General features: G+C 53.3%; 1 protein-coding gene and 1 long non-coding RNA gene across 9 annotated transcripts in view; both read left to right on the forward strand.

The window, feature by feature from the left end:
* Positions 1 to 25561, forward strand: part of LOC115158596 (guanine nucleotide-binding protein G(I)/G(S)/G(O) subunit gamma-12) — an 80481-nt gene extending 54920 nt beyond the window's left edge. For 2 of the 8 annotated variants that reach the window (XR_003868692.1, XM_029707756.1), the window contains 3 exons: positions 19430 to 19506; positions 19635 to 19688; positions 19770 to 20055. Coding sequence is in view for 2 of the 8 variants with exons in the window: in XM_029707756.1 (XP_029563616.1) it covers positions 19430 to 19506; positions 19635 to 19688; positions 19770 to 19849 (211 nt within the window). In the remaining 6 variants the exon portion in view is untranslated. Of the gene's footprint in view, positions 1 to 19429; positions 19507 to 19634; positions 19689 to 19769; positions 20056 to 22768 lie in introns of those variants that run through there. The other 6 variants (XR_003868690.1, XR_003868691.1, XR_003868694.1 and 3 more) reach the window with 4 other exon arrangements.
* Positions 18060 to 18920, forward strand: LOC115158598 (uncharacterized). The gene is made up of 2 exons (XR_003868697.1): positions 18060 to 18653; positions 18685 to 18920. It is a non-coding gene; the product is annotated as an uncharacterized LOC115158598 (long non-coding RNA).
* Positions 25562 to 25814: the final 253 nt, after the last annotated feature.

The raw sequence follows: 25814 nt of genomic DNA on the forward strand, positions 1-25814 counted from the left end.
CCTCTGATCTGTCTAGACACAGGCGAGTTCATTGGCTGTCGGTCGTTGAGATCCAACTACTCTAATTCTAACTCTGAAATACAGAACTGCTCCAGGCAACAGGAAGTTGCTTGTGTGTGTGTGTGTGTGTGTGTGTGTGTTGTGTGTGGTGTGTGTGTGTGTGTGTGTTGTGTGTGTGTGTGTGTGTGGTGTGTGTGTGCGTGCGTGCGTGGAGGGGGGTTCCTCAGCTCATTTCTCAGTCCTCTGGGGGATTTAGAAGCATATGCGGTCAAACTGCTGTAACTTCAAGCTAGCTCTGTGTGCCGTGCGGTCACAGGAGTTTTTCTCAGCTCGGCAGCCCAGGTGGGTTTCACAGTCCACCGGTATCAGACCAGTAGTAGACTAGAGGCCTCAGTCCTTTCAACCCTCTTACTCAACAAGAAACAGTGGCCTCCGCCTGGTCTGGTCTGGCAGTGTAGCACACAGTAAGTAGTTACAGTCACTCACTGCCCTGCTTAGCATGGATTTCCTGCTTTCCACTTAATGACCCACATTAGTTATATCACTGTAGGGAAAGGAATGAAACACCACCACCCAGAAGCAGCAGAATATTAGCCTGGTCCCATATCTGTTTGTGCTTTATAGCCAACTCCTATGGTCGTTGTATGACAGCACAAACAGCTCTGGGACCAGGCTAGCATCACCTCACTGTTTCAGTTGTCTTTCTGATTGAGATACTCACTTATCAAGTTGGAAGAAGGTGATAACATCTGATCACACCTACCTCATAATAGAGATGTTACAGAGTTACAGGTTTTGTAAATAGTAGCTGTCTGAGTGCTTATAGACATTTCGCAAAGTTACATGACTTGAGAAACAGGATACTAGTATTAGCCTGGCTTTGAGAGCTTAAGAGGAGTTGGAAGATGATGAGAGCTGCACCGTGTTCTGTGTCAGTTTGGTGGCAGTTAGTGTGTCATTAATTGCAATAACTACCTGAACAAGAACAAACTCAACGCTTCCTTTTGTTACTAACTACCTGAGTTCCTAGACACTGCCACACACAAAGATGAGCTCTCATCCCTTCCTCAGCCCTTCCCTCCTCAGCCCTCCCCTCCTCAGCCCTTCCTCCTCAGCCCTCCCCTCCTCAGCCCTCCCTTCCTCAGCCCTCCCCTCGTCACCCCCTCCCCTCCTCAGCCCTCCCCTCCTCAGCCCTTCCCTCCTCAGCCCTCCCCTCCTCAGCCCTTCCCTCCTCAGCCCTCCCCCTCCTCAGCCCTTCCCTCCTCAGCCCTTCCCTCCTCAGCCCTCCCTTCCTCAGCCCTCCCCTCCTCAGCCCTCCCCTCCTCAGCCCTTCCCCTCCTCAGCCCTCCTCTCCTCAGCCCTCCCCTCCTCAGCCCTCCCCTCCTCAGCCCTCCCCTCCTCAGCGCTCCTCAGCCCTCCCCTTGTCAGCCCTCCCCTTGTCAGCCCTCCCTCCTCAGCCCTCCCCTTGTCAGCCCTCCCTCCTCAGCCCTCCCCTCCTCAGCCCTCCCCTCCTCAGCCCTCCCCTCCTCAGCCCTCCCCTTGTCAGCCCTCCCTCCTCAGCCCTCCCCTCCTCAGCCCTCCCTTCCTCAGCCCTCCCCTCCTCAGCCCTCCCCTCCTCAGCCCTCCCCCTCCTCAGCCCTCCCCTCCTCACCCTTCCCTCCTCAGTCCTCCCTTCCTCAGCCCTCCCTTCCTCAGCCCTCCCCTCCTCAGCCCTCCCCTTGTCAGCCCTCCCTCCTCAGCCCTCCCCTCCTCAGCCCTCCCCTCCTCAGCCCTCCCCTCCTCAGCCCTCCCCTCCTCAGCCCTCCCTTCCTCAGCCCTCCCCTCCTCAGCCCTCCCCACCTCAGCACTCCTCAGCCCTCTCCTCCTCAGCCCTCCCCTCCTCAGCCCTCCCCACCTCAGCGCTCCTCAAGCCCTCCCCTTGTCAGCCCTCCCCTTGTCAGCCCTCCCTCCTCAGCCCTCCCCTTGTCAGCCCCTCCCCTTGTCAGCCCTCCCCTTGTCAGCCCTCCCTTCCTCAGCCCTCCCCTCCTCAGCCCTCCCTTCCTCAGCCCTCCCCTCCTCAGCCCTTCCTTCCTCAGGCCCTCCCTCCTCAGCCCTCCCCTCCTCAGCCCTCCCCTCCTCAGCCCTCCCCTCCTCAGCCCTCCCTTCCTCAGCCCTCCCCCCCTCAGCCCTCCCCTCCTCAGCCCTCCCTCCTCAGCCCTCCCCTCCTCAGCCCTCCCTCCTCAGCCCTCCCCTCGTCAGCCTCCCCTCCTCAGCCCTCCCCTTGTCAGCCCTCCCTCCTCAGCCCTCCCCTCGTCAGCCCTCCCCTCGTCAGTCCTCCCTTGTCAGCCCTCCCCTCCTCAGCCCTCCTCTCCTCAGCCCTCCTCAGCCCTCCCCTCCTCAGCCCTCCTCAGCCCTCCCCTCCTCAGCCCTCCCCACCTCAGCGCTCCTCAGCCCTCCCCTTGTCAGCCTCCCTTGTCAGCCCTCCCCTCCTCAGCCCTCCCCTTGTCAGCCCTCCCCTCCTCAGCCCTCCCCTCCTCAGCCCTCCCTTCCTCAGCCCTCCCTTCCTCAGCCCTCCCTTCCTCAGCCCTCCCTTCCTCAGCCCTCCCTTCCTCAGCCCTCCCCACCTCAGCGCTCCTCAGCCCTCCCCTTGTCAGCCCTCCCCTTGTCAGCCCTCCCTCCTCAGCCCTCCCTTGTCAGCCCTCCCCTTGTCAGCCCTCCCCTCCTCAGCCCTTCCCTCCTCAGGCCCGCCCCTCCTCAGCCCTCCCCTCCCTCAGCCCATCCTCCCCTCCTCAGCCTCCCCTCCTCAGCCCTCCCTTCCTCCAGCCCTCCCCTCCCAGCCTCGCCCTCCCTCCTCAGCCCTACCCCACCTCAACGCTCCTCAGCCCTCCTCCTTGTCAGCCCTCCCCTTGTCAGCCCTCCCTCCTCAGCCCTCCCCTTGTCAAGCCTCCCTCCTCAGCCCTCCCCTCCTCAGCCCTCCCTCCCCTCCTCAGCCCTCCCCTCCTCAGCCCTCCCTTCCTCAGCCCTCCCTTCCTCAGCCCTCCCTCGTCAGCCCTCCCCTCGTCAGCCCTTCCCTCCTCAGCCCTCCTCCTCCTCAGCCCTCCCCTCCTCAGCCCTCCCCTCCTCAGCCTCCCTCCTCAGCCCTCCCCTCCTCAAGCCCTCCCCTCCTCAGCCCCTCCCCTCCTCAGCCCTCCCCACCTCAGCACTCCTCAGCCCTCCCCTCCTCAGCCCTCCCCAACTCAGCGCTCCTCAGCCCTCCCCTTGTCAGCCCTCCCTCCTCAGCCCTCCCTCCTCAGCCCTCCCTTCCTCAGCCCTCCCCTCCTCAGCCCCTCCCCTTGTCAGACCCTCCCTCCTCAAGCCCTCCCCTCCTCAGCCCTCCCCTCGTCAGTCTCCTCACTTGTCAGCCCTCCCCTCCTCAGCCCTCCTCTCCTCAGCCCTCCCCTCCTCAGCCCTCCCCACCTCAGCGCCCTCAGCCTCCCCTTGTCAGCCCTCCCCTTGTCAGCCCTCCCTATCCTCAGCCCTCCCCTTGTCAGCCCTCCCTCCTCAGCCCTCCCCTCCTCAGCCCTCCTTCCTCAGCCCTCCCTTCCTCAGCCCTCCCTTCCTCAGCCCTCCTTCCTCAGCCCTCCCCTCCACTCAGCCCTCCCTCCTCAGCCCTCCCACCCTTGTCAGCCCTCACCTTGTCACCCCTCCCTCCTCAGCCCTCCCCTTGTCAGCCCTCCCTCCTTCAGCCCCTCCCCTCCTCCAGCATCCCCTCCCCTCTCCCAGCCCTCCCCTCCTCAGCCCTCCCCTCCTCAGCCCCTCCCCACCTCAGCGCTCCTCAGCCCTCCCCTTGTCAGCCCTCCCCTTGTCAGCCCTCCCTCCTCAGCCCTTCCCTCCTCAGCCCTCCCTTCCTCAGCCCTCCCCACCTCAGCGCTCCTCAGCCCTCCCCTTGTCAGCCCTCCCTCCTCAGCCCTCCCCTTGTCAGCCCCTCCCCTCCTCAGCCCTCCCTCGTCAGCCCTCCCTCCTCAGCCCTCCCTTCCTCAGCCCTCCCCTCCTCAGCCCTCCCTCCTCAGCCCTTCCCTCCTCAGCCCTCCCCTCCTCAGCCCTCCCCTCCTCAGCCCTTCCCTCCTCAGCCCTTCCCTCCTCAGCCCTCCCTCCTCAGCCCTCCCCTCCTCAGCCCCCTCCCTTCCTCAGCCCTCCCCTCCTCAGCCCTCCCCTCCTCAGCCCTCCCCTCCGTCAGCCCTCCCCTCGTCAGCCCTTCCCTCCTCAGCCTCCCCTCCTCAGCCCTCCCTTCCTCAGCCCTCCCCTCCTCAGCCCTCCCTTCCTCAGCCCTCCCCTCCTCAGCCCTCCCCTCCTCAGCCCTCCCTTCCTCAGCCCTCCCCTCCTCAGCCCTCCCCTCCTCAGCCCTCCCTTCCTCAGCCCTTCCCTCCTCAGCCCTCCCCTTGTCAGCCCTCCCTTCCTCAGCCCTCCCCTCCTCAGCCCTCCCCTCCTCAGCCTCCCCTCCTCAGCCCTCCCTTCCTCAGCCCTCCCCTCTTCAGCCCTCCCCCTCCTCAGCCCTCCCCTCCTCAGCCCTCCCCTCCTCAGCCCTCCCTTCCTCAGCCCTCCCTCCTCAGCCCTCCCCTCCTCAGCCCTCCCTTCCTCAGCCCTTCCCTCCTCAGCCCTCCCCTTGTCAGCCCTCCCTCCTCAGCCTCCCCTTGTCAGCCCTCCCTCCTCAGCCCTCCCCTCCTCAGCCCTCCCCTCGTCAGTCCTCCCCTTGTCAGCCCTCCCCTCCTCAGCCCTCCTCTCCTCAGCCCTCCTCAGCCCTCCCCTCCTCAGCCCTCCCCACCTCAGCGCTCCTCAGCCCTCCCCTTGTCAGCCCTCCCCTTGTCAGCCCTCCCTCCTCAGCCCTCCCCTTGTCAGCCCTCCCTCCTCAGCCCTCCCCTCCTCAGCCCTCCCCTCCTCAGCCCTCCTTCCTCAGCCCTCCCTTCCTCAGCCCTCCCTTCCTCAGCCCTCCCCACCTCAGCGCTCCTCAGCCCTCCCCTTGTCAGCCCTCCCCTTGTCAGCCCTCCCTCCTCAGCCCTCCCCTTGTCAGCCCTCCCCTCCTCAGCCCTTCCCTCCTCAGCCCTCCCCTCCTCAGCCCTCCCCTCCTCAGCCCTCCCTTCCTCAGCCCTCCCCTCCTCAGCCCTCCCTTCCTCAGCCCTCCCCTCCTCAGCCCTCCCCTCCTCAGCCCTCCCCACCTCAACGCTCCTCAGCCCTCCCCTTGTCAGCCCTCCCCTTGTCAGCCCTCCCTCCTCAGCCCTCCCCTCCTCAGCCCTCCCCTCCCCTCCTCAGCCCTCCCTTCCTCAGCCCTCCCTTCCTCAGCCCTCCCTTCCTCAGTCTCCCTCGTCAGCCCTCCCCTCGTCAGCCCTTCCCTCCTCAGCCCTCCCCTCCTCACCCCTCCTCCCCTCAGTAGCCCTCCCTTCCTCAGCCCTCCCCTCCTCAGCCCTCCCTCCTCAGCCCTCCCCTCCTCAGCCCTCCCTTCCTCAGCCCTCCCCACCTCAGCACTCCTCAGCCCTCCCCTCCTCAGCCCTCCCCAACTCAGCGCTCCTCAGCCCTCCCCTTGTCAGCCCTCCCTCCTCAGCCCTCCCTCCTCAGCCCTCCCTTCCTCAGCCCTCCCCTCCTCAGCCCTCCCCTTGTCAGCCCTCCCTCCTCAGCCCTCCCCTCCTCAGCCCTCCCCTCGTCAGTCCTCCCCTTGTCAGCCCTCCCCTCCTCAGCCCTCCTCTCCTCAGCCCTCCCCTCCTCAGCCCTCCCCACCTCAGCGCTCCTCAGCCCTCCCCTTGTCAGCCCTCCCCTTGTCAGCCCTCCCTCCTCAGCCCTCCCTCCTCAGCCCCTCCCTCCTCAGCCCTCCCCTCTTCAGCCCTTCCCTCCTCAGCCCTCCCTCCTCAGCCCTCCCCTCCTCAGCCCTCCCCTCCTCAGCCCTCCCCACCTCAGCGCTCCTCAGCCCTCCCCTCCTCAGCCCTCCCCTTGTCAGCCCTCCCTCCTCAGCCCTCCCCTCCTCAGCCCTCCCCTCCTCAGCCCTCCCTTCCTCAGCCCTCCCACCTCAGCGCTCCTCAGCCCTCCCCTCCTCAGCCCTCCCCTTGTCAGCCCTCCCTCCTCAGCCCTCCCCTTGTCAGCCCTCCCTCCTCAGCCCTCCCCTCCTCAGCCCTCCCTTCCTCAGCCCTCCCCTCCTCAGCCCTCCCCTCCTCAGCCCTTCCCTCCTCAGCCTCCCTCCTCAGCCCTTCCCTCCTCAGCCCTCCCCTCCTCAGCCCTCCCCTCCTCAGCCCTCCCTTCCTCAGCCCTCCCCTCCTCAGCCCTCCCCTCGTCAGCCCTCCCCTTGTCAGCCCTTCCCTCCTCAGCCTCCCCTCCTCAGCCCTCCCTTCCTCAGCCCTCCCCTCCTCAGCCCTCCCCTTGTCAGCCCTCCCCTTGTCAGCCCTCCCCTTGTCAGCCCTCCCTCCTCAGCACTCCCTTCCTCAGCCCTCCCCTCCTCAGCCCTCCCTTCCTCAGCCCTCCCCTCCTCAGCCCTCCCCTCCTCAGCCCTCCCTTCCTCAGCCCTCCTCTCCTCAGCCCTCCCCAACTCAGCGCTCCTCAGCCCTCCCCTTGTCAGCCCTCCCCTTGTCAGCCCTCCCTCCTCAGCCCTCCCCTTGTCAGCCCTCCCTCCTCAGCCCTCCCTTCCTCAGCCCTCCCTTCCTCAGCCCTCCTCTCCTCAGCCCTCCCCAACTCAGCGCTCCTCAGCCCTCCCCTTGTCAGCCCTCCCTCCTCAGCCCTCCCCTTGTCAGCCCTCCCTCCTCAGCCCTCCCTTCCTCAGCCCTCCCTTCCTCAGCCCTCCTCTCCTCAGCCCTCCCCAACTCAGCGCTCCTCAGCCCTCCCCTTGTCAGCCCTCCCTCCTCAGCCCTCCCCTCTTCAGCCCTCCCCTCCTCAGCCCTCCCTTCCTCAGCCCTCCCCTCCTCAGCCCTCCCTTCCTCAGCCCTCCCTTCCTCAGCCCTCCCTTCCTCAGCCCTCCCCTCCTCAGCCCTCCCCTTGTCAGCCCTCCCCTTGTCAGCCCTCCCTCCTCAGCCCTCCCCTTGTCAGCCCTCCCTCCTCAGCCCTCCCTTCCTCAGCCCTCCCTTCCTCAGCCCTCCTCTCCTCAGCCCTCCCCAACTCAGCGCTCCTCAGCCCTCCCCTTGTCAGCCCTCCCTCCTCAGCCCTCCCCTTGTCAGCCCTCCCTCCTCAGCCCTCCCTTCCTCAGCCCTCCCTTCCTCAGCCCTCCTCTCCTCAGCCCTCCCCAACTCAGCGCTCCTCAGCCCTCCCCTTGTCAGCCCTCCCTCCTCAGCCCTCCCCTCTTCAGCCCTCCCCTCCTCAGCCCTCCCTTCCTCAGCCCTCCCCTCCTCAGCCCTCCCTTCCTCAGCCCTCCCTTCCTCAGCCCTCCCTTCCTCAGCCCTCCCCTCCTCAGCCCTCCCCTTGTCAGCCCTCCCTCCTCAGCCCTCCCCTTGTCAGCCCTCCCTCCTCAGCCCTCCCTCCTCAGCCCTCCCCTCCTCAGCCCTTCCTTCCTCAGCCCTCCCCTCGTCAGCCCTCCCTCGTCAGCCCTCCCCCTCAGCCCTCCCTTCCTCAGCCCTCCCCTCCTCAGCCCTCCCCTCCTCAGCCCTCCCCTCCTCAGCCCTCCCCTCCTCAGCCCTCCCTCCTCAGCCCTCCCTCCTCAGCCCTCCCTTCCTCAGCCCTCCCCTCCTCAGCCCTCCCCTCCTCAGCCCTCCCTTCCTCAAGCCCTCCTCCCTCCTCAGCCTTCCCCTCCCTCAGCCCTCCTTCCTCAGCCCTCCCCTCCTCAGCCCTCCCCTCGTCAGCCCTCCCTCGTCAGCCCTCCCTCCTCAGCCCTCCCTTCCTCAGCCCTCCCCTCCTCAGCCCTCCCCTCCTCAGCCTCCCCTCCTCAGCCCTCCCCTCGTCAGCCCTCCCTCGTCAGCCCTCCCTCGTCAGCCCTCCCTTCCTCAGCCCTCCCCTCCTCAGCCCTCCCTCCTCAGCCCTCCCCTCCTCAGCCCTCCCCCTCCTCCAGCCCTCCCTTCCTCAGCCCTCCCTCGTCAGCCCTCCCCTCGTCAGCCCTCCCTCCTCAGCCCTCCCCTCCTCAGCCCTCCCCTCCTCAGCCCTCCCCTCCTCAGCCCTCCCCTTCCTCAGCCCTCCCCTCCTCAGCCCTCCCCTCCTCAGCCCTCCCCTTCCTCAGCCCTCCCCTCCTCAGCCCTCCCCTCCTCAGCCCTCCCCCTCAAGCCCTCCCCTCCCAGCCCTCCCCTGCCTCCCCTCCCCTCAGCCCTCCCCTCCTCAGCCCTCCCCTCCTCAGCCCTCCCCTCGTCAGCCCTCCCTCGTCAGCCCTCCCTTCCTCAGCCCTCCCCACCTCAGCGCTCCTCAGCCCTCCCCTTGTCAGCCCTCCCCTTGTCAGCCCTCCCTCCTCAGCCCTCCCCTTGTCAGCCCTCCCTCCTCAGCCCTCCCCTCCTCAGCCCTCCCCTCCTCAGCCCTCCCTTCCTCAGCCCTCCCTTCCTCAGCCCTCCCTTCCTCAGCCCTCCCTTCCTCAGCCCTCCCTTCCTCAGCCCTCCCTCCTCAGCCCTCCCCTTGTCAGCCCTCCCTCCTCAGCCCTCCCTCCTCAGCCCTCCCCTCCTCAGCCCTTCCCTCCTCAGCCCTCCCTTCCTCAGCCCTCCCCTCCTCAGCCCTCCCCTCCTCAGCCCTCCCCACCTCAGCGCTCCTCAGCCCTCCCCTCCTCAGCCCTCCCCTTGTCAGCCCTCCCTCCTCAGCCCTCCCCTCCTCAGCCCTCCCCTCCTCAGCCCTCCCTTCCTCAGCCCTCCCCACCTCAGCGCTCCTCAGCCCTCCCCTCCTCAGCCCTCCCCTTGTCAGCCCTCCCTCCTCAGCCCTCCCCTTGTCAGCCCTCCCCTCCTCAGCCCTCCCTCGTCAGCCCTCCCTCCTCAGCCCTCCCTTCCTCAGCCCTCCCCTCCTCAGCCCTCCCCTCCTCAGCCCTCCCTTCCTCAGCCCTCCCCTCCTCAGCCCTCCCTTCCTCAGCCCTCCCCTCCTCAGCCCTCCCCTCGTCAGCCCTCCCTCGTCAGCCCTCCCTCCTCAGCCCTCCCTTCCTCAGCCCTCCCCTCCTCAGCCCTCCCCTCCTCAGCCCTCCCCTCCTCAGCCCTCCCCTCGTCAGCCCTCCCTCGTCAGCCCTCCCTCCTCAGCCCTCCCTTCCTCAGCCTTCCCCTCCTCAGCCCTCCCCTCCTCAGCCCTCCCCTCCTCAGCCCTCCCTTCCTCAGCCCTCCCTCCCCTCCTCAGCCCTCCCCTCCTCAGCCCTCCCTTCCTCAGCCCTCCCCTCCTCAGCCCTCCCCTCGTCAGCCCTCCCTCGTCAGCCCTCCCTCCTCAGCCCTCCCTTCCTCAGCCCTCCCCTCCTCAGCCCTCCCTCCTCAGCCCTCCCCTTCTCAGCCCTCCCTTCCTCAGCCCTCCCTCCTCAGCCCTCCCCTCCTCAGCCCTTCCCTCCTCAGCCCTCCCCTCCTCAGCCCTCCCCTCCTCAGCCCTCCCCTCCTCATCCCTCCTCTCCTCAGCCCTCCCCTCCTCAGCACTCCTCAGCCCTCCCCTCCTCAGCCCTCCCCTCCTCAGCCCTCCCCACCTCAGCGCTCCTCAGCCCTCCCCTTGTCAGCCCTCCCCTTGTCAGCCCTCCCTTCCTCAGCCCTCCCCTCCTCAGCCCTCCCCTCCTCAGCCCTCCCTTCCTCAGCCCTCCCCTCCTCAGCCCTCCCCTCCTCAGCCCTCCCTTCCTCAGCCCTCCCCTCCTCAGCCCTCCCCTCGTCAGCCCTCCCTCGTCAGCCCTCCCTCCTCAGCCCTCCCTTCCTCAGCCCTCCCCTCCTCAGCCCTCCCCTTGTCAGCCCTCCCTTCCTCAGCCCTCCCTTCCTCAGCCCTCCCCTCCTCTGCCCTCCCCTCCTCAGCCCTCCCCTCCTCAGCCCTCCCTTCCTCAGCCCTCCCTTCCTCAGCCCTTCCCTCCTCAGCCCTCCCCTCCTCAGCCCTCCCCTCCTCAGCCCTCCCCTCCTCAGCCCTCCCCTCTTCAGCCCTCCCTCCTCAGCCCTCCCCTCGTCAGCCCTCCCCTCGTCAGCCCTCCCCTCGTCAGCCCTCCCTCCTCAGCCCTCCCTTCCTCATCCCTCCCCTCCTCAGCCCTCCCCTCGTCAGCCCTCCCTCCTCAGCCCTCCCTTCCTCAGCCCTCCCCTCCTCAGCCCTCCCTTCCTCAGCCCTCCCCTCCTCATCCCTCCTCTCCTCAGCCCTCCCCTCCTCAGCACTCCTCAGCCCTCCCCTCCTCAGCCCTCCCCTCCTCAGCCCTCCCCACCTCAGCGCTCCTCAGCCCTCCCCTTGTCAGCCCTCCCCTTGTCAGCCCTCCCTCCTCAGCCCTCCCCTTGTCAGCCCTCCCTTCCTCAGCCCTCCCCTCCTCAGCCCTCCCCTCCTCAGCCCTCCCCTTGTCAGCCCTCCCCTTGTCAGCCCTCCCTCCTCAGCCCTCCCTTCCTCAGCCCTCCCCTCCTCAGCCCTCCCCTCCTCAGCCCTCCCCTCCTCAGCCCTTCCCTCCTCAGCCCTCCCCTCGTCAGCCCTCCCCTCAGCCTTCCCTCCTCAGCCTTCCCCACCTCAGCTCTCCCCTCCTCAGCCCACCTCAGCCCTCCCCTGTTCAGCGCTCCTCAGCCCTCCCCTCCTCAGCGCTCCTCAGCCCCCCCTCCTCAGCCCTCCCCACCTCAGCTCTCCCCTCCTCAGCCCACCTCAGCCCTCCCCTGTTCAGCGCTCCTCAGCCCTCCCCTCCTCAGCCCTCCTCGACACTGGCTCAACCCTCACACTTTTATCTTTCTAAAGCCGATGCCAGAACACATGATAGGGGCAGGTTAACAAAAGGATGAGAGACAGTCAAACGCTTCCCTGCAAGTGGTGTCATTTGGCTAGGATGGATACAATAGATAAGGCATAGCACTGAGGCTTAGTGTTGAGATGTGTCAGAGCAGACAGGGTTGACTAACAGTTCATGATCTGATCTGTAATGCTTAACCATGCCGAGAGTGTATCACTCGCTCTGCAAGCCAAGCAGCAGTCATACTCTCTGAGCTGAGCCTTTGTTTTCAGGTCATCCTGCATGATGACAGCTACAATGTTTACAGGTGTTTATGAATTGTAGCTGTTCGGAAAGTTTGCCGAATGACGTTAAAGCAAGTAAGCAACATAGAGGGACACATGAAAATGAATGTCCCTCACCACCACCCTTACCAGTTTGTGAGCTTTTCAGTTGCTGGGTAGCAAAGAGAGAGAGAACCTGTTTCATTTGCTTAGCTGTCCTGATTGTCCTAAAGTAAGATAAAAGGCTCTAATGGACCTGGAGAGAGTGTTGCGTGCGAGGCCCTTTTCGTTACGCTGCTTCAAAGTAAATGGACTGCATGCAACAGATTTAGTTTGCATGACACCCCTCCTCCCTGTTTCTCCGCCCTTTCTCCTACTCTGTGTGTTTGTGCACTGTATATTAATAGAACCAGATGGTGGAGCGTTTCATTGATGTGGCATCTGGTCATACACACTGTGCCAGAAAGATTCTCCCTTTGACTACTCTCCAGACAGACACTCTCTCCTTCTCTCTCTCACGTCTCCCTGTTGCCTGCTGAAAGAATAGTGTGCATAGCTGATCTCATATTTACTACTAGGCTACAAATGACCCCAGTTTTGTGAAGACACTGATAATGATCGAATGAAAAACAAACATGTTGAATTAAGATAAAATATACAGTGTGCTTCCTGAAAGGAAATGATGCACATCAATGTCAATGTGTAAACACACCTGGGATCTTGACTTTTGCTCTTTTGCTTGTCATCCATCTATTGACTGGCTCACAGATGTATTATATGAAGAATAAATACACTTCAAAGCAAGACTTAATCCATGGATGTTGTTCACCTTCCCTTTCACTGCAGGGTGTACATGCGCTGGAAGCCATAGATGGACTGTCGCTGTGTCTTAGGAAATCTTACATCAAAGACATCTTACTCACAAAGCTCTGATCACTTTCTGACTGATTGGCAATCTGTCTGTTGTGTTGTGTGGGACAGGCCACACACAGCACGACTCCAATCTGTCTGTTGTGTTGTGTGGGACAGGCCACACACAGCACGACTCCAATCTGTCTGTTGTGTTGTGTGGGACAGGCCACACACAGCACGACTCCAATCTGTCTGTTGTGTTGTGTGGGACAGGCCACACACAGCACGACTCCAATCTGTCTGTTGTGTTGTGTGGGACAGGCCACACACAGCACGACTCCAATCTGTCTGTTGTGTTGTGTGGGACAGGCCACACACAGCACGACTCCAATCTGTCTGTCGTGTTGTGTGGGACAGGCCACACACAGCACGACTCCAATCTGTCTGTCGTGTTGTGTGGGACAGGCCACACACAGCACGACTCCAATCTGTCTGTCGTGTTGTGTGGGACAGGCCACACACAGCACGACTCCAATCTGTCTGTCGTGTTGTGTGGGACAGGCCACACACAGCACGACTCCAATCTGTCTGTCGTGTTGTGTGGGACAGGCCACACACAGCACGACTCCAATCTGTCTGTCGTGTTGTGTGGGACAGGCCACACACAGCACGACTCCGAATGTGTGACTCTTGGTGAGATACACTACAGAAACTGAAAGACAAGAGAACCTGATTGCCTTCACATGAAAGCCCAGGTGGGAAGGAAGAGACGGAGGAAATGGTGAGAAAAGAGTCTGTGTGAGACGTTATTGTTCTGGGTTTAACCTCAGCCGACCACCTAATTCGCTACTTCCCTTCACAGAGCTCTGTGGAAGAACATATATCCCCTGTATATAGCCTCGCTACTGTTATTTTATTGTTGCTCTTTAATTATTTTTGATTTATTTTTTACTTCAGTTTATTTTAGTAAATACTTTCTTAACACTTATTTTTCTTATAACTGTATTGTTGGTGACTCAATGGCTAAGAACCCTTCTATCCTGTTGAGTAGATTGTAAATAAAATACTTTGTTGTCTCCCTAATGGCACCCCACTATTCCCCACTATTCAGTCTGAACAACAAATAACTGCACAGTAAATCTGTCATCATCATTATCACTTAGAATCAATGTGGCACCTCTTACGGTCAATACTCAAACCTGCTTGACTGTCATTCCTGTTGCATTGCATCTACAGTTGTTCAGAATTCTGAAATGTTATTGAAATGTCTGCAGATGTTTTCCTTTCATAGCACACAGCAAATTGGCCAGTGTTAACTAGTGTAGATCTTTCAGTTTCTAGTGTTGATTCAATAGTTCAATGAACACTAAAGAGTTCAATTAACATTCAGTGGCATAAAATAACCCCACTGTTGGTGTTGATAACCAGAGTTGAAACAAAACCACACCCATCTTTATTATATTTCCCAGCATGCTCTATTGCAGGTTGATTATTGGAATTATTTGTTTCAATATGTATGTTTTTTATTACTCTTATGTTACTCCAATATAAACATACATTTTTCTAAACTAATCCAATCTGTTAGTAGTTGGACTTGCATCCGTTACTGAAATGGTTATTCCAGTTTAAATGCTTTAGTTTAGATGTAGTATCATCTTAGTCTTCCCAACCCTGGCAGTCATTCTGAATCCAGGTTGCTGGTGATTTCTTTCTCAAAATGTTGGATATCCCCTCACTGGCTAGATTCCAATATGAGTTACACATCACTTTGCAAGCCAGCATACTGTGACTTGAAAGGCATGATGTGGCCTGTAAACCATGTGTTTCAAGCCACTGTATTAGGCTAAAACTAGGCCATCAAAATAAGACCTATATGCATTGTAATATGCATTGTATTGTCTTAAAGAATTTAACTTTAATTATTAATGATAACATATTCACTTAGGATCTCAATTGGCAAAGGCCACAGGACTGAAAATGAATGAATGCAACCACCATGTCTGTCACTAGCAAACACACTCTTGGGTGGTACTGGTAACTAAAAAATGCACTCTAATGGTACCCTGGGAAATATGCAAACAAGGATCAATACTTTATTTGCATAAAATAAGGTGTTGAGTGTGTGTGGTTCTTCAAAGAACCATCCCATTTAAGGTTCTTCTGAGTGTACTATGTTTGTTTTTCTATGGCTGGTGCTTTTACACTAGATCAGAGAGCCTGTGTCTCTTCCCTGCACGGCTGACTAGCACCCTGCTCTGTCTCCCAGTCCCAGATAGCATCAGGCTGTCTGAGATTAGCATCCATGAGGGTGCAGTTCAACTTTCTTTTTTTTTTTTACTCCCGGACCCTATTTTTGATCCGTCCATTTTGCACATCACCCACTGTCAGTCCGGCAGCGTCAAGCATCTAGTCGCACTGATAATACGTCTTTATTGTTCCTGTGGGGCTCTAATGTCCCCCGAGCCTTGAGCTCATTGTACTATCATTGTAGTATCTGGTTTCAGACACATTTTTAGGCCCAGGCGTAAGGCCAAGCCATCTTGTTGCTAGGCAGTTTAGTAGTGCGGAGGATAGATAAAGGGCCTGCTTATTCTCTCATGGCCATTGGCCTACCAGTTAGGGGCTGATTTTCCCATTGGCCTACCAGTTAGGGACTGATTTTCCCATTGGCCTACCAGTTAGGGACTGATTTTCCCATTGGCCTACCAGTTAGGGACTGATTTTCCCATTGGCCTACCAGTTAGGGACTGATTTTCCCATTGGCCTACCAGTTAGGGACTGATTTTCCCATTGGCCTACCAGATAGGGACTGATTTTCCCATTGGCCTACCAGTTAGGGACTGGCGGTTAGGGACTGTGTAACGGTGGCAGGGTTAGCTTCTGATTCAGTAGTAGTGCCAGAGGATAGATTGGCTGATAATAGATGATATGAGACTATTCTCACAGCTCAGCCAAGTCTCTCTTCTTACAATTATCCCTCAATCTCTGAATATAGCCAGTGTCTATTTCACACAGTGTATTAGCAATACAGTCATTGATAATATCTATAACAAGTAACCATAGTAAAGACCATAGTTTCACCAAAGTAGGTCTTAGGTATCGCAACCGTTAGATGTGGTTTATCTGTGTAGTAATGTCTAAAGAGAAGCAGGTAGTGTCATGATTATAGTTACACACCAAAGGTCAGAGCCTCTCAGAAACCTGCTTTTTCTGGTGTAGTGACAACCCACTTGTGTACACACCAGAGCCACGCTACAGCAGCCACATTACAGCCACATGAAAGCAGTGCCTCAGTGGTCTCAGAGCGGTATATGAATAGTATCAATGATGCAGTGTGCTGTAGTAGATGGCATTACTAAAGACTCCAATCTGTGGTCCAGAGAGGAGCCTGGGTAGCAGGATGGGATGCTAGCTATGGCATTCCTACAGACAATCCCTGACCCTTGGCTGCCTTTCCTGGACGAGAGAGCAAAGCAGGGAGGTGGTCCTATTGGCTGGCTATTATTTGTAAAGTGAGAATCTGTGAATCCCTAGACTTAGTCCCTCCAGCGCTTCCGACAGGGGTCGCCCAACTGTGGCTATTTCCTGCCCAGGAACGGAGAGTTATTTCAGGGTACATCAGAGGCCTGGGAAGGACCTCAGTGAGTCAGGACTTATGTCCCAAATGGCACCCTATTTCCTATATACGGTGCACGTCTTTTGACCAGGCCCCATAGGGCTCTAGTCAATAGGGAATAGGGCCCTGGTCAAAAGCAGTTTACTATATAGGGAATAGGGTGCCATAGAGCCATAGGGCTCTCGTCAAAAGTAGTACACTAAATATGGAATAGGGTTCCGTTTGGGAAACAACCAGGATGTTCCTAGAGGAAAGCCAATCAGCACAGCTGGTGTCGAACTTACTTCCTTTACTTTTTACTCCTACTGAAGCATTAGCAAGACCATGGACAACAGCTTTCAGCTTGTGTCAAAGCCACAGGGAAACGCCACTGCCAGCCCAGACGTGTATGTGTGGTCTGGTGGTGGTGGGCACCTCTGCTGCCAGCTTAGCCGTGCCAAGTGGGCCTCTTACAGTATCCTTGTGGACCATGTCCTTAGGTGGTCTGATCAGGTGTGGAGGGTCTATCCGGTATAAATCCTAAGAACCCCTGGTCGTGACCACCTAAAAACAGATGCACAATGAAACCCAGCTGTGTCACAGAATGACTCTAAACTTGCATTCCAAATGGCACCCTAGTCCCTATTTAGTTAAAAGTAGTGCACTACATAGGGTATAGGGTGCCATTTTAGATACTCACTAATACTGCACATACTAATACTCTTCTGTACTTTCTTTAAGTAGATATAAGATATGATTACATTTGAAGCCTCTACAGTTCCTTTTAGTCTGACTTTGGTATTGCCTACAGCGTTAACCTGATCCATACATCTAGCCTCCTTTACTATGGTATCACTGAGAGGTCAGACAAAACAAAGGTCAAGACAAAGTAGCACCAACTGAACAGACTTCATTGAGTTGACTAGACAAAAGCTAGTTGTTAGTGTTGCACACAGTGGCACTCAGCCCATTGACCCTCAAGCACCTCCTCTTTATGGTCCAAGCCCTAGCTGCTAGCGTCACTTTCAGTCTGGTGCAGACGTTAGTTAGACACTGGGTTAGTAGCCCTTGTCTGACCCAGCCCTCCGATTATGGCCTTCTTCCTGTGTTCACTCTACCATCGTCTGGTCAGTGTAGTGGTCTGGCTGTGTTTTAAAATCCACTGTTGCGCAAATAACAGAGATATGCACATTAAACCACTCCTGTGTCTAGCCAAGCCAAGCACACAAAAGGCACTGAGGCAGACATGAGGTTGAAGGGCTCTTGAAGTGTCTCAGAGCATTGAAAGATGTATTAATTCAGGGAAAGCTGCGGTGTGGAAGAGGATGAAGTGTCTTTGATTATTTCAAGATCCTCACGTGAAGGAAAGAGTGTTGAGACTGTGTTTGAGACTGGTTGAGATGGTTGAGAAGTGTTTATTTGTCAGGATACTTTGTTTCTATTCCTATACTTACTCCTTATGGTACTAAATCTTTACGTTCCCGTCTGTTTGGGTGACTAACCACCTCTGCAGCTCTCTCCTCTTCCGCCCGCCTCTATTTTTAAAACCGGAACATATTTAATCATTTATACTTCAGAGGGGAATTGAACTGGCTGTCTGGCTGGGGATACATCTTCCTGTGAATGAAGGAGGGAGGAAGGGAAAGGAAGGGTAGGAGGAGAGGAAAGGAGTGGGTTGGTAGGGTGATTAGAGAGATGTATGCTTCCAATGGAGGTCTCTCCGTCCAGTTTGTACTCAGCTGCGCTGTGGCTGGCTACAGATTACTTTATTCCGTTTCAGCTTCCTTCCGTGCGGCATCCTCCTCCTTAAACCTCTTAGCCGTTGTAATAGAAGTGGAATCACATATTGATGACCTCAATACAAAGGTTATAGTTGATGCTTCTCAAATGACATGCACTGTGTGTGTGCGGGCGTACCAGAGTGTGTTTGTGTGTGCGTGCATGCATGTACGCAGTCATTCTGGATCCACAGGTTCCAAGGTGAGAGTGAAACCTGGCAGACTGTTCGCTCTTAAACAGTCCCAGCACCCAGGCAGTCTCTTTCTTACTACATACTGTACAGACCCACTACAGCCCTGTCCTCTCAGGCAATTTCTTTATTGCTATGGACCAATTAGTGTTGTCACGATACCAGAATTTTGACTTTGATACCGATACCAGGTTTAGTATCATAATACTCGATACCGTCACGATACTCGATTCCAAAACGATACTACAACAAAAAAAAGAAGGCACATTAGCCAAAGTCACCGAATAGCACTTGATAGCATGGATTCCCTGTGGCTCAGTTGGTAGAGCATGGTGTTTGCAATGCCAGCATGGTGTGTGCAACGCCAGGGTTGTGGGTTCGATTCCCACGGGGGGCCAGTACAAAAAATAAATAAATAAATAAATGCATGAAATGAAATGTATGCATTCACTACTGTAAGTCGCTCTGGATAAGAGTGTCTGCTAAATGACTAAAATGTAAAAAAATGATCCAGACAGATGAACTCAGCTTCTGGTCTGTTCAATCATTGGGCATCTTTTGAGTTCAATATTTGAACATTTGTATGTCTTTTTTTGTTGTTGAGACAACCATGTATGCATTAATGAAACAATTATACAATCAATTTGTTTTTACCAATCTAACAACAAAATCACATAATGGTTTTCATTTATTTAATAGGTAAATATATTGATAAACTGAGTAAATCAAGATGTAGCATAGGTCTTTTCACAATACAGGTGAGTGCATATTATTCAATAGGAGTGTGTACATGCAATGAGTTATTGAGCTTGTTTTAGCTGATTTCATGGGGCTACAGATGACAAACAATTCCTTCCATTTAGGACTTATTTCAATGGCAACTGCTAGGAGAACATATTATTTGATTGTACTGATCAACAACATTGATCACCGTGTGCTAGCTAGCTAACTAGCAAGCTATTACACGGTGTCGCTAACTAACAAGCTAGCTAGTTAGCTAACACACGGTGTCGCCCCTGCCTCCCACATACCATAGCTAGCGGGAGGCAGGGAGACCGGTAGACAGTATCCTTTGCCCCTGCATGTCGGGCACTGTTTTTCCGCAGTTCTCTTAACGAATGTGAGGGCAGGTGTTCAGCAGGCGAGAGCGAAGGACACTGTCTACCGGTGTTGCCCCTGCCTCCCGCTAGCTAGTAAGGAGGATGCCAGTACACAGCAGACGTGCTAGCTAGCTAGCTAGCTAGCTAGCAAGGAGAACTCCGGTACATAGGAGGCGGGGGCGATAATGCTTGTATTTTCCTTTTGACCCACATTCAAAAGTGTCACACAAGCATGAAGATGTCATGATCAAGGGGGGGGGGGCATTTATGCAGGAACCAATGAGATGCTCGAGGGGGGATGTTTATGAAGGAACCAATGGGATGCTCAAGGGTGTTCCTGTATGCAGCCCGCATTCACACACTATTGGATTTTACTGGAAACCAGACTGGAAGTGAGGGAGTGAAGAAGTGAATGAGTTTTTGGTGGCGAGGGAGACGAAGTGAATTAATGTTTTTTTGTGACAATCAATCAGCTTTGAAATCAGCATATTTTGCAGTATGGTTTGCACAAACAAAGTACTAGGGTAGTGAATTGATGTTGCTTCAGCTGTAAGCTAGCAAGGAACGTTAGCCTACAATTAAAACCGGAAGCTACCGGCATCGTCTTGCATTGTTCTAGCCTGTATGGACATTGTTTTGCGAACAGTTTCAACACTTCTACATGCCGTGTTGCATTATTCAACTGTGTTAATTTCTGTGCAGCATGAGTGGGGAGCTAACAATGCAGCCCAGACAGCTCTAGCAATGAATGAGTTAGTGGAGCAGGCACTTTGCTCTTCACGCTATGAAGGGGCTGCATTTATACACAGACTTGATCCTCTCAATCACGTGAGACACATTTGACAGAAGTATCAAATGTAATTTTTTTGTATTTTTTGTGTTTGTATGTTCTGTTAGGCAGCTTGTCAAAGTTATGTTCCTGGCACTTAACCGTCTTGGGTTATTCTCCAACACACCATCTGCTGTACAAAGACGTAAGACATGCCTGCTGATGTAGCTGGGATATCTTTTATGAGACTGTTATACAGGGACTGGCTGTTCTGCTGCCCTATATGGATGTACCAATGATGATTTAATGATTGTTTATTGTACTTTTCTTTAGTTTTTCCAGATAAAGCCACACACAAAAATTGCCAGTACTCCAGAATTGTGGAAGGTATATTCATTCATTTATTGTCAGTCATTCTTTTCCATAGTGTTATACAGTACTGAGTCCAGTATGTGTGTTTTAACACAGGTGTGTGGAGACCATCATGTCTTCAAAGATGCAGAGTTCCAATAACACTGCCCATGCCAGGAGGACAGTCCAGCAGCTGAGAATAGAGGCCAGCATTGAGAGGATTAAGGTACGCTTCTCAAACATAACCCATAATTACCTAAATAGACTGTACGTATATGATATTACATTGTTCATCCTGCAAGAACTGCCTTTGCTGACCTTCTCTTTAACAATTCCACAACGTATCCACACTACCGTTCAAAAGTTTGAGGTCACTTCGAAATTTCCTTGTTTTAGAAAAAAAGAAAAAGAAAAAAAAGTCCATTAAAATAACAGAAAATGGATCAGAAATACAGTGTAGACATTGTTAATGTTGTAAATTACTATTGTAGCTGGAAACCGCAGATTTTTTATGGAATATCTACATAGGCGTACAAAGGCCCATTATCAGCAACCATCACTCCTGTGATGGCACGTTGTGTTAGCTAATCCAAGTTTATAATTTTAAAAGGATACAGACGCCTCACAAGTCCTCAACTGGCAGCTTCATTAAATAGTACCCGCAAAACACCAGTCTCAACGTCAACAGTGAAGAGGCGACTCTGGGATGCTGGCCTTCTTTTGTTCATTAAATGTGTGCTTTGCTTTCAAAAACAAGGACTTTTCTAAGTGACCCCAAACTTTTGAACAGTAGTGTACATACGAGATGAGTAATGCGAGATATGTAAACATTATTAAAGTGGCATTATTAAAGTGACTAGTGTTCCGTTTATTAAAGTGGACAATGATTTCAATTCTGATTGTAGGCAGCAGCCTCTCTGTGCTAGTGATGGCTGTTTAACAGTCTGATGGCCTTGAGATAGAAGCTGTTTTCAGTCTCTCTGTACTGACCTCGCCTTGTGGATGGTACCGGGGTGAACAGGCAGTGGCTCGGGTGGTTGTTGTCCTTGATGATCTTTTTGGCCTTCCTGTGACATCGGTGCTGTAGGTGTCCTGGAGGTCAGGTACTTTGCCCCCGGTGATGCATTGTGCAGACTCCACCACCCTCTCGAGAGCCCTGCGGTTGTGGGTGGTGCAGTTGCCGTACTAGGCGGTGATACAGCCCGACAGGATGCTCTCAATTGTGCATCTGTAAAAGTTTGTGAGGGTTTTAGGTGACAAGCCAAATTTCTTCATCCTCCTGAGGTTGAAGAGGCACTGTTGTGCCTTCTTTGCCACACTGTCTCTGTGGGTGGACCATTTCAGTTTGTCAGTGATATGTACGCAGAGGAACTTAAAACTTTCCACCTGCTCCACTGCTGTCCTGTCTATGTGGATAGGGGGTTGCTCCCTCTGCTGTTTCCTGGAGTCCACGATCATCTCCTTTGTTTTGTTGACGTTGAGTGAGAGGGTATTTTCTTGACACCACTCCGAGAGCCCTCACCACCTCCCTGGAGGCTGTCTCGTTGTTGTTGGTAATCAAGCCTACTACTGTTGTGTCGTCTGCAAACTTGATGATTGAGTTGGAGACGTGCATGGCCACGTAGTAATGGGTGAACAGGGAGTACAGGAGGGGGCTGAGCACGCACCCTTGTGGGGCCCCTGTGTTGAGGATCAGCGAAGTGGCGATGTTGTTTCCTACCTTCACCACCTGGGGACGGCATGTCAGGAAGTCCAGGACCCAATTACACAGTGTGGGGTTGAGACCCAGGGCCTCAAGCTTAATGATGAGCTTGGAGGGTACTATGGTGTTGAATGCTGAGCTATAGTCAATGAGCAGCATTCTTACATTGGAATTCCTCTTGTCCAGATGGGATAGGGCAATGTGCAGTGGGATGGTGATTACGTCGTCTGTGGACCTATTGGGGCGGTAAGCAAATTGAAGTGGCTCTAGGGTGATAGGTAAGGTGGAGGTGATATGATCCTTGACTAGTCTCTAAAAGCATTTCATATTGACAGATGTGAGTGCTACGGGGCGATAGTCATTTAGTTCAGTTACCTTTGCATTCTTGGGTACAGGAACAATGGTTGCCATTTTGAAGCATGCGGGGACAGCAGACTCGGATAGGGAGAGATTGAATATGTCTGTAAACACACCAGCCAGCTGGTCTGCGCATGCTCTGAGGATGCGGCTAGAGATGCCATCTGGGCCGGCAGCCTTGCGAGGGTTAACACATTTAAATGTCTTACTCACGTCGGCCACGGAGAAGGAGAGCCCACAGTCCTTGGTAGCGGGCCGCGTTGGTGGCACTGTATTATCCTCAAAGTGGGCAAAGAAAGTGTTTAGTTTATCTGGAAGCAAGACGTCGGTGTCCATGACGTGGCTGGTTTTCCTTTTGTAGTCCGTGATTGTCTGTTGACTCTGCCACATATGTCTTGTGTCTGAGCCACTGAATTGCAACTCCACTTTGTCTCTATGCTGACATTTTGCTTGTTTGATTGCTTTGCGGAGGGAATAACTACTCTGTATTCTGCCATATTCCCAGTCGCCTTGCCATGGTTAAATGCGGTGGTACGCACTTTCAGTTTTGCACGAATGCTGCCCTCTATCCACGGTTTCTGGTTAGGGTAGGTTTTAATAGTCACAGTAGGTACAACATCTCCAATACACTTCCTTATAAACTCACTCACCGAATCAGCATATACGTCAATATTATTCTCTGAGGCTACCCGGAACATATCCCAGTCTGCGTGATCAAAACAATCTTGAAGCGTGGATTCCGATTTGTCAGACCAGCATTGAATAGTCCTTAGCACGGGTACTTCCTGGTTGATTTTCGGCCTATAGGAAGGGATTGAGCAAAATGGAGTTGTGGTCAGATTTAGAATGCATCCCCAGTACATTGCTTCATAATAAGTAGTAAGCAAGTGTATATTTCCACTACATAATGTGTTGAGGATCGATTTAGGGTAGTCAGTCTTTACCAAGGATGTGCATCTCTCAGGGACACAAACTACATTCCTTGGTGAGCCTCCTGACTGTTTCTTTGTGTTCATCTGAGGCTGACAGTAACCTGCTGTATGATTCTCTCCCGTAGGTGTCCAAGGCCTCAGCAGACCTGATGCACTATTGTGGAGAACATGCTAAATACGATCCTCTACTCATGGGCATCCCAGCCTCTGAAAACCCCTTCAAAGACAAGAAGCCGTGCACTATATTATAGTAGCGGGACAGCTGAAATCTCTTTGCTTTTTTATTTGTATATTATTTTATAGAGAGAAATATGACATTAATACCGGTACACTATTTGCCTTAAGGCCAGCCCAGCCCCACTCCCCCTATTGCCTTGTGCTTTCGGTTGATTTCCAAATGTTATCCTTGGGCCCATAGGGCTCTGGTAAAAAAAATGGTGCACTATATAGGGAATAGGGTGCCATTTTTGGACTCTTGTAAACAAGTGCCATTTTGGTAGGATCAGAAACATTGGTGTGCTCTCTCTTCATCAGATACAACTAAGACCAAATAGCACCATGAGCCAAAATGTAACAGGTCATCGGTAACCCAGAAACAATGTTTTAGTTTAGTTCAATCAGTCATGAATGAATGAAAGCTCATTCTGAGGCTCCTCTCAACAGAGACAGGTGTTCTTTCAGATTGTTATCTCATGTTATGCAGACTAAATACTGGCTTGGTTTGAACTAGGGGTTCCCAACTCTGTAATGTTCACATCAGCCAGAGCATAAATAATGCCAATGGCCCTAAAGTATAAAGCATTGCACTTGCACCACACTCTAGTTAAACCTTTCAGCTCCTGATTTTGTCATCAGTCCCCACACAGTAGCTTTTTTGGGAAACAATCAGTCTAGTTTGTATGGTATAAGCCTGTAATAACCCCATTATGTAAATCACCCAGTCCCATGACACAGGAGGACTCTAAAACCAGTGCTGATGGGCTGGTAAGCTATGTCTGTTTCCCAAATGGCGCCCTATTCCCTATAGAGTGAACCACTTTTGATCAGAGCCCTATGGGCCCTGGTTAAAATGTGTGCTCTAAAGGGAAAAGGGTGCCATTTGGGACTCAGCCTGTGAATGTCCCGTCACAACAAGAGAGGGTGCCTGTCGTTTTGTAAGGGAAAGCATATGGCTTGCAGCAATAGCCTCATAAACTGGCAGGTTTAACCAGCATTGTTTTGTTTCTGCAAAGATGTCAGATCGTTTCATTTTCAGGTGGTAGTAGATTCAAACTATCCCACTGTCTATGTCTTTTGTTATGAAAGAATGACTCTTTAAACTTTAAGACTAATATTTATCTCTTGTGAATTTGCCATGCCTTTGCCTTACAAACTTTGTGACTTTGCATAGTTGTCTTATTTGTATGTGGTACAGTAGATAGGTAATGTAGCAGCAATATAAAGTGTTGCAGATACCATGTAACCCTTTAAATTATTTTACTATGCCTTACATTGATGTAAAAGTTGTTATTCCATAATGATGTCTCTACTTGGCTGAAGGAGAAGAAGTTAAGATCACAATCACGTCTATCCAATGTACAGATGTAGGATCATAATTTGATCACCCTGTTGTTGCAGGACATTTCCTGCACAGCAAACTTGCAGTGTATTTGAGGTTTAAAAAGGGTTCTAACGTTTATAATTTCCACTTTAAAATGTCAGATTTGATTAAAAATGTATTTAAAATGTCCATGAACTATAATCCACATAATAATTCACATTTCCTGTTGCTGCAGGATTATTTTCCTGCTGTGAAAAACTGTTCAAATTAAGATCCTACATCTGTACCAGCACCAGAGGAAACTGGGTGCTAATCTGTTTGTGCTATCATGCCAACTCCTTCACTCATTGTAGTGGCAAACAAAGATAAAAACTGGCTTGACAAGGACATCAATGGAGTAAGCAAGAGCACAAACAGATCTGGTACCAAGCTAGAAATGTAAAGGTTTTCTGATATGTATTTTATTGCCAGTGCTTTTAAAGTGTTTCACTGTAATAACTTTTTATTGATAGATGTACAACTTCTATTCTGACAGGGATTCTGTGATCCATCATGAAATTTGTCACAACTGTTATTATGATCTCTTCTTGAGTGTGAACATTCCATGTTTACAATAGCTGCTCCATTGTCTTCTTTTCAACTCTCAGAATGGTCATGCGTTGAATAATAATTGTTATTGTGTGTTTGGGAGAATTGTTTTTTTTGTCTGTGCACGTGACTGTCAAAAGCAACTCGGAGACCATGGTCGTGTTCATTGGGGCGGACAATAGCAAAACCGAAAACTAAAACAATTAGACAAGTTCAGGTAGTACATCCCTGGCTCGCTTCGTTTTCTACCTAATGAACATGACCCAGCTTAACCAGCCAGGGCCTTAGTATTAAAGTAGTCTCGTTTCGACATCTCACCACTACTTTTTAGCCACACTCCTCAAACAACACTATACTAATACCGTGAACAACTGAATCAATACATCCCCAGTGGATGCAGGGAGCACATCTTTGAAGTGCTTGTCGCTATTCATCTGTCCGTATCATTATTGGCAATACAATAAGTTGCTCTTATACCTGTGGGTTAAAGCCTATAATTACTATAAACTGCTATATAGAGAGACAGATGGCAGCACCAACTGAAACGTCCCCTCATAGTAGGCTATTTGCCTCCATATTCTGTGTAATCTTGGCAACCTACAATCGAAAATCTCACGTAAAATACTATTTACGTTACATAGTCTGTCCACAAGAGATTATTTTCTGTGTGGCTTTGAAAGCTAGCTTAAAGTTGCGTGTTCCTGTATGATGTGTTTCTGCACTTGCTTCTTCTCACTGTTATGTCACTGCATATACATTTACAATAAAAGGCCTATGCTATTTTGATGCATCTGTTGCATTGATTTTTTCCAACTTAATTCATGTTGCAAATGGATTTTGCAGTTTTAAAGAAAAACATGTTTATTTTTCTCTGTGACACATACTGGATGCTGGATTTGGTCTCTAGTGCGTACTGTCTATGTGGATATATTTCCTATTTCAAGTGATTACAATTTTATTCCCAATTTTGCCTTCTTAAATTTAGTAGATCTTAATGAATTTATTTAAATACATAATATTAATGATTTAGTAGTGATTTGTAA

Source organism: Salmo trutta, chromosome 22 (genome assembly GCF_901001165.1).
Source record: "Salmo trutta chromosome 22, fSalTru1.1, whole genome shotgun sequence".
Classification (NCBI taxonomy): domain Eukaryota; kingdom Metazoa; phylum Chordata; class Actinopteri; order Salmoniformes; family Salmonidae; genus Salmo; species Salmo trutta.